Source organism: Carcharhinus amblyrhynchos, chromosome 21 (assembly GCF_965287045.1).
Source record: "Carcharhinus amblyrhynchos chromosome 21, sCarAmb.v2.hapA, whole genome shotgun sequence".
Lineage (NCBI taxonomy): Eukaryota > Metazoa > Chordata > Chondrichthyes > Carcharhiniformes > Carcharhinidae > Carcharhinus > Carcharhinus amblyrhynchos.
The window spans coordinates 8,536,154-8,543,525 of NC_137344.1; the positions used below are offsets into that span (position 1 = coordinate 8,536,154).

Below are 7,372 nucleotides of genomic sequence, written 5' to 3' on the forward strand. Positions count from 1 at the left end.
GTCCAATGCTGGCACCTCCACATCATACCCACAGGAGGTCAGGCAGCATCTCTGAAGAGGAGGCCATGTTCCTGGTGTGGACACTTTTCTGAACTCAAGGATGAAAATGTGGCAGTGAACAAGAAGTGGGAAGCATTAAATTTTAACCTGAGCAAGAGAGATGACAATTGGGACAAGGGGAGAATTCTCAAATCAAATAGGACAGAAAAATAGGGAACTGGGACTGGCCAGAAAGAAACAACAGATTGAGCAGAGTCTTTCAGAGCCAGCCTGCCATTGACCATTGTACCCAATGGAAGATAAAACCCTGTATTTCCAAAATTTAAAAAGGAAAATCTTGAAATGTGCAGCAAATGGGGTTTGAAAGCCACTTCTTTAAGGTAGATATTAATTCCAGTACACCAGAACACAGAGGGGTTTGGTGTGAGAACAAGGAAAGATCTGCACTTATATAGTGTCTTCTACAAGCTTGGGGTGATCAACCAATGAAGTAATGTGAAGTCAGCCAGTGTTGTTGATCTTTGCACAGCAAGATCCCATCAACATAAGAACATAAGAAATAGGAGCAGGAGTAGGCCATCTAGCCCTTCGAGCCTGCCCCGCCATTCAGTAAGATCATGGCTGATCTGTCGTGGCTCAGTTCCACATTCCCGCCCTCTCCCCATAACCCTTAATCCCCTCGCTTATCAAAAACCCAACAACCTGCGTCTTAAAAATATTTAGCGAGGCAGCCTCCACCACTTCAACGGGCAGAGAATTCCAGAGATTCACCACCCTTTGAGTGAAGAAGTTCCTCCTCAACTCCGTTCTAAACCGCCCCCCCCTTTATCTTGAGGCTGTGCCCCCTAGTCCTACTGCCCCTTCTGAGCGGGAAGAGTCTCTCCACCTCTATCCTATCCGTCCCATTCATCAAGGAATGAGCAGGTTTTTTGGATTAAGGATACCAGGACACTGGGGGAAATGGTCTTCGTTCAGCATTGTTGTGACCTCTTTTATATCCGCCTGGAGTGTTGATTTAACCTCTTACCCAGAAGGTGCCACCCCCATGAACAGTGCAAATTGTGGAACCAATGTCTCTGAACGAGGAATTAATCCCCAACCCTGCTGATTGGTGGTACAGTGGTTAGCACCGCTGCCTCACAGTGCCGGGAACCCAGGTTTGATTCCCGGCTTGGGTCACTGTCTGTGTGGACTCTGCGTGTTCTATCCCTGTCTGAGTGGGTTTCCTCTGGGTGCTCCGGTTTCCTCCCACAGTCTGAAAGACATGCTGATTAGGGTGCATTGACCATGCTAAATTTTCCCTCAGTGTACCCAAACAAGTGGCGGAATATGACCACTAGGGGATTTTCATAGTAACTTCATTGCTGTGTTAATGTAAACCTACTTGTGACTGATAAATAGACTTTTTAAAAAACTGATTCAGAGGATCGAGTGGAACTCTCTGACCCTCAGACTGAGCAGAGTGTTCAACATTCTCTGCTCATTCCATTGTTTCCGGAACTTTAACAAGTTACTCTGTTATCCAAAATAAGTGGCACTCCTTTCTAATGAGTGAGTAATATCCTGAGATAGACTCAATGATGCTGGAGTGGATTGCACAGATGGACTTGGTCATCTGATTATGGGAGTGTAACTCGGACAGTTAAGTATTCCTCTGACCTCATTCACTATCAGGTGCACATTCTGATTTGATTTATTTGATTGTTATGTATCAGTATACAGTGAAAAATATTAATTATTTCTTGCGTGCTAAACAAAGCATACCATTCATAGAGTACATAGAGAAGAAGGAAAGGAGTGTAAAATGAAGTTTATTTATTTGTCACAAGTAAGGCTTACATTAACACTGCAATGAAGTTACTATGAAATTCCCCTAGTTACCACAGTCCAGCACCTGTTTGGGTACACTGAGGGAGAACTTAGCATGGCCCATGTATCTAACCCGCACATCTTTGGACTGTTGGAGGAAACCGGGGCACCCGGAGGAAACCCAAGCAGACACGCAGAGAACATGCAAACTCCACACAGTGACCCAAGCCAGGAATCAAACCCAGGTCCCTGGCTCTGTGAGGCAGCAGTGCTAACCACTGTGCCACCCCCAGAGAGGGTGCAGGATATGGTGTTACAGTCATAGCTAGAGCGTGGAGAAGGATCAACTTAGTGCCAGGTCGGTCCATTCAAAAGTCTGATGGCAGCAGGGAAGGAGCTGTTCTTGAGTCGGTTGGTACGTGACCACTCTGTAACTTTAAATGCAAATCCCATATCATATCAGCTCCACTGACACCCCCCCCCCCCACACACACACACACACAAACTGTAATATCGACAGGGAACAGTCTGTCCATTCACAGATAGCGAAACCACTCAAGGATGCATTGCAAACAGGATAGTTGCAACACTGTGATATAAACATGAGAAGCTGAATTAATGCATGGGGTCTAAATCGCGATCATCTAATAACGATATACCTTTTTTGGAGGATTATCAGTTAAGGTGAACAGGACTTAACTGGGGAGGGAGTGGACGGGTTGGTTATACAATATTGGAGACATTTGTGACGATGTATTGATAGATTGTGGGGGGGAGGGGAGTTGGGAGCTCTTCTCTCTTCCCCTTCCAACTTTACCAAACTCCAAGGCAGGATTAACACGTCCATCTCCATTCATTCCCTTTCATGGTCCTTATCTGTAACTGAACCCGACAGGGGTGGAGAGAGAGAGACAGCAGGACCCGCCCCCACCTCCTCCCTGGCTCAATGAGCACAGTCCCCAGAAATAGAGCCGGGAACAGTATATAGGGCCGAGTGGGAGTGAGCAGAGAGAGAGAGAGAAGACAGGAGGAAGCCGGCAGCACCGCTATCCAGGGGGAAGGAAAGACTTTGTTGAATTTTATCCAGTACTAACCGCAGTCTTCGCGATGAAATACTATTCAGCTGCTGTGTCCAGGTACACGGTCCCTGGGGTCAGCCTGAAAGCCACCCGCACCGTGCGATTCCCCAATGACATTGTCTTCCAGGACCACATTCGCCAGGGAGACCTTGAGCAAGTGGGGCGCTTCATCAGAGCCAGGAAGGTGAAACTGGATACTTTGTACCCGAGTGGTGAGTTCATGTCTCAGCATGTGGCGGGTCTGGGGGAGGAGCGGAATCCCAGCTCTTAAAGGCACGAAGTGGGAATTGTATTAAAATAATTTTATTGGAACTTGAACTTGACTTAAAATAAACATGGAATTATTCGTGCATCCATTACACCCGCCATTAAATACACTTTTACTTTAGAGAAATAAATGTTCTGACGTCCTGTAGTTTTATATAGAAACAGCAGTATCATTGTTAGACTTTCATGTTAAATTTCTATCGTCACACTTGTTACACTACAACACACACACATTACTGTCACACTTATTACACTACAGTACAGTCACACTTATTACAATACATTACACTCATATTACTGTCACACTTATTACACTACATTACACTCACATTACTATCATACTTATTACACTACAGTACAGTCACACTTATTACAGTACAGTCACACTTATTACAATACATTACACTCATATTACTGTCACACTTATTACACTACATTACACTCACATTACTATCATACTTACTACACTACATTACAGTCACACTTATTACGCTACATTACACTCACATCACTGTCACACTTTTAACACTCACATTACTGTCGCACTAATTACACTAAATTACACGACATTAATGTCACACTGATTACTCTATATTACACTCTCATTACTGTCAAATTTATCATACTACATTACACACATTATTGTCACACCTTCATCGTTACAAACCCGACCTGCTCTCCTTTCAATCCCATATCTCTAGTGATTTAATCTCAATCTGTGTGTCTGTTTACTGTAATTACATTGGGGACTATCTGCAGTTCCAAAATTGTGAGATTTTTTCGCTTTCCCCATCACCGGCCGACTCCAGCATTAAACTCTTCCACAGATGATCCATCCCTTCGCTTGTGGTGTTTACCTGCCTGGTGCTCTGTGTAACTGTACAGAGCACAACATCCTCTGTCATCAGTCAGATATCAGAGCTATTCGCGTGAAATTAAGGCATTGTTTTTACCGTGGAAGCTGATTTTTTTTTATTATTGCTAATTGGACGGTTTGGTTCATTTTAGGAATGGCAGCGATACATGAAGCCGTCCTTTCCGGGAACCTGGAATGTGTAAAACTGCTGATCAAATATGGAGCTGACATTCATCAGAAGGACGAGAATGGCTGGACTGCTCTACACATGAGCTGCAGTGATGGGCACTTAGAGATTGCAAAGTAAGAATAAACTTCACACCCAATCGATCATTCTGTGAAGCAGATTCAAGAGTGAAAACGGCAAAGTGTTTCCTGTCTTTTGTCTGTGTTTATACAGTGATTATAATGTGTATAAACTGGGTGCTGGCATAAGTCCCCTGCCAGGGGGAATCTAGAACGGGGGAGGGACAGATTTAGGATAAGGGACCAGTCATTCAGGACTGAGATGAAGAGAAAGGGGATGTGTATCTTCAGAATTCTCCAGCTCAGGGGGTTGTGGATGCTCCGTGTTTGAGACAGGGTTCGATAGAGTTTTGGATGCTTAGGGATCAGGGGTATAGGGATTGGGGGGAAGTAAAGTTCAGATCAAAGATCAGAAAGGGTGACCCATTCCACTTCTGCTTCTTATGTTGAGAATGTGAGCTGTGCTGGTTCAGTTGTTCATTAGATCTGATTTATTATTGTCACATATATTAGCATACAGTGAAAAGTATTGTTTCTTGCGCGCTATACAGACAAAGCATACTGTTCATAGCGATGGAAAGGAGGGAGTGCAGAATGTAGTGTTACAGTCATAGCTAAGGTGTAGAGAAAGATCAACTTAATGTGAGGTAGGTCCATTCAAAAGTCTGACGGCAGCAGGGAAGAAGCTGTTCTTGAGTTGGTTGATACGTGACCTCAGACTTTTGTATCTTTTTCCCAAAAGTGGAAGAGAGAATGTTTTGGGTGCGGGGGGTCCGGCAGTAGGAAGTGTAGACAGAGTCAATGCATGGGAGGCTGGTTTGAGTGTTGGACTGGGCTTGGTTCATGGTCCTTTGTAGTTTATTGCAGCCTTGGACAGAGCAAGAGCCATGTCAAACTGTGATACAACTGGAAAGACTGCTTTCTATGGCGCATCTGTAGAAATTGGTGGGAGTTGTAGCTGACACGCCAAATTTCCTTAGACTTCTGAGAAAGTAGAGGTGTTGGTGGACTTTCTTAACTACAGTGTCCGTATGGAGACACCAGGACAGTGATCTGGACACCTAAAAACTTGAAGCTCTCGACCATTTCTACTTTGTCCACATTGATGTAGACAGGGGCATGCCCTTCACTATGCTTCCTGAAGTTGATGACTATCTTCTTCATTTTGTTGACATTGAGGGAAAGATTATTGTTGCTGCAGCAGTTTACCAGATTCTCTATCTTTTTCCTGTACTCCCTCTTGTCAGTGTTTGAGATCCGACCCACTACGATGGTGTCATCAGCAAACTTGAAAATCGAGTTGGAGGGGAATTTGGCCGCACAGTCATAGGTGTACAAGGAGTATAGAAAGGGGTTGAGGACACAGCCTTGCGGGGCACCGGTGTTGAGGATGATCATGGAGGAGGTGTTGTTAGTTATCCTACTTTTGACAAATAAGTAAATAAACTTTTACTTAATTAGCTATAAGCATGGAAAATCCGGAAAATGTGAAAAGTGCTAAATCAATACAAGTCTTTTGTTAAACACGTCGATCTTTTTGTGTAGGAGCCGTGTGGTAGATATTTTTAGATCTGTGTTTGACCATTGCAGGTATCTGCTGTCTCTGGGAGCTCGAGTGGATACAGCGAACGATGACGGTGAGCTCCCCATGGACCTGATTGACCCTGAAGATGTCAAGCTGCGGGCTGTCTTTGAGTTTCGGGATGGCTGACAGGATTCTTTGTTTGAGGCTTTTTTTCACCACCGGACAATACACCCTGACTGGATCTGAAAGTGGAGCCAATCTTTAGATCAGCTGTGTCTCTGCAGAGGACGTGCTGGCATTTCTCCATTAACTAGGAGAGGTTTGTGAGCTGCAAGTGCAACAGAAGACCTGCAGAACTTGGTCAAGGGCCTACATAGTTCCTCTGAGCTCACTTCCTTCAGCGTCTTGGCTTTAAGAATAGCATTGTTCCAGTAATTTTGAACAACTGTGTCAAGAGATTACCTGATGATTTGAACAAACTCCACATTTCTGTCGCAGGTGTTTTGATGTCAGAATTTCAGACTTCCAGTGCATTTAGCACTGCCAGCTTTTGCTTGTTGTAAGCTGGAAAACAAGAAGTCTTACACACATTAGTCTTAATTTGCAGTGATTCCTCACCCTGCTTTCTACATATCCAGGTCCCTGACACGCTTTTAAAAATTGTATTGAGTGCCATTTTGTTAGAAAAAATATGTTCACTGCGTTAAGTCAGAGTGTGAAATATTGCAACTGTGGTGAGCAGAATCTTAAATACAGAAGTTACCAGTTTGGTCTAGAGTGCTCTCTCACAGCCTCTCCTACTGTAGGATCTGCTTTGAAACCTACCTCTTTAATGAAGATTGAATTGCCTCTCCTAATATGTCCTTGTTTGGCTAGATGTCAACTTTTGTTCTGATTATGCCCCCTTGTGAAATGCTTTGGGGATGGTTTATTGTGTTAAAAATGTTTTATATATGCAAGATGTTGCTATAATATGTACTGGACCATGTTTTGTATATTTCTAAATGAATAAAGTTCTAGATTTTGTTACTTACTGTTGTGCAAGTTGACGTCTAGTTTTGTTTTTGTTTCTCTGTCTTAAATCTGATATCTCAATATTCCAGTTATCTATTGAGCAAGGTGTAATTCATAGAATCCCTACAGTGCGGAGAGAGGCCATTCTGCCCACTGAGCCTGCACTGACTCTGACTGATACACGGACAGAATATCTTTAGACCCTCTTCCCCATCCTATCCCATAACCCCACACATTTACCATGTCTAACCCAAACACCTTGGGACACTAAGGGGCACATTCCCCATGGTCAGTCCACCTAACCTGCACATCTTTGGACTGTGGGAGGAAACCGGAACACCCGGAGGAAACCCACGCAGACACAGGGAGGATGTGCAAACTCCACACAGTGACCCAAGACCAGAGTTGAACTCGCGTCCCTGGCACTGTGAGGCAGCAGTGCTAACTGCTGTGTTAAATTGACTGCATATTTTTTACATTCCTTTCAATAAATAATCCGATTCAAAAATAGACTTTATTTTTATCATTTGATACATTGATAAATTGTTCCCTTTTCAAAAGCATTTTAAGTAATAA

The 7,372-nt window shown here is 43.7% G+C and overlaps 1 protein-coding gene across 1 annotated transcript; it reads left to right on the top strand.

Annotated features, from left to right (window-relative positions):
- The first annotated feature begins 2,821 nt into the window (after positions 1–2,821).
- LOC145356447 (protein phosphatase 1 regulatory subunit 27-like) lies at positions 2,822–6,815 on the top strand. Its single transcript, XM_080209174.1, has 3 exons — positions 2,822–3,100; positions 4,164–4,314; positions 5,848–6,815. The coding sequence occupies exons 1-3, from the start codon at positions 2,917–2,919 to the stop codon at positions 5,966–5,968; spliced, it is 456 nt and encodes a 151-aa protein (XP_080065300.1). The 5' UTR covers positions 2,822–2,916; the 3' UTR covers positions 5,969–6,815.
- The last annotated feature ends 557 nt before the right edge of the window (positions 6,816–7,372 follow it).

Excerpts from the sequence above, each read along its gene's own strand:
- LOC145356447 (XM_080209174.1), top strand. The coding sequence starts at position 2,917 with ATGAAATACTATTCAGCTGCTGTGTCCAGGTACACGGTCCCTGGGGTC. Across the intron at positions 3,101-4,163 it reads GGATACTTTGTACCCGAGTG|GAATGGCAGCGATACATGAA; the intron begins GTGAGTTCATGT and ends GGTTCATTTTAG. Across the intron at positions 4,315-5,847 it reads GGGCACTTAGAGATTGCAAA|GTATCTGCTGTCTCTGGGAG; the intron begins GTAAGAATAAAC and ends TGACCATTGCAG.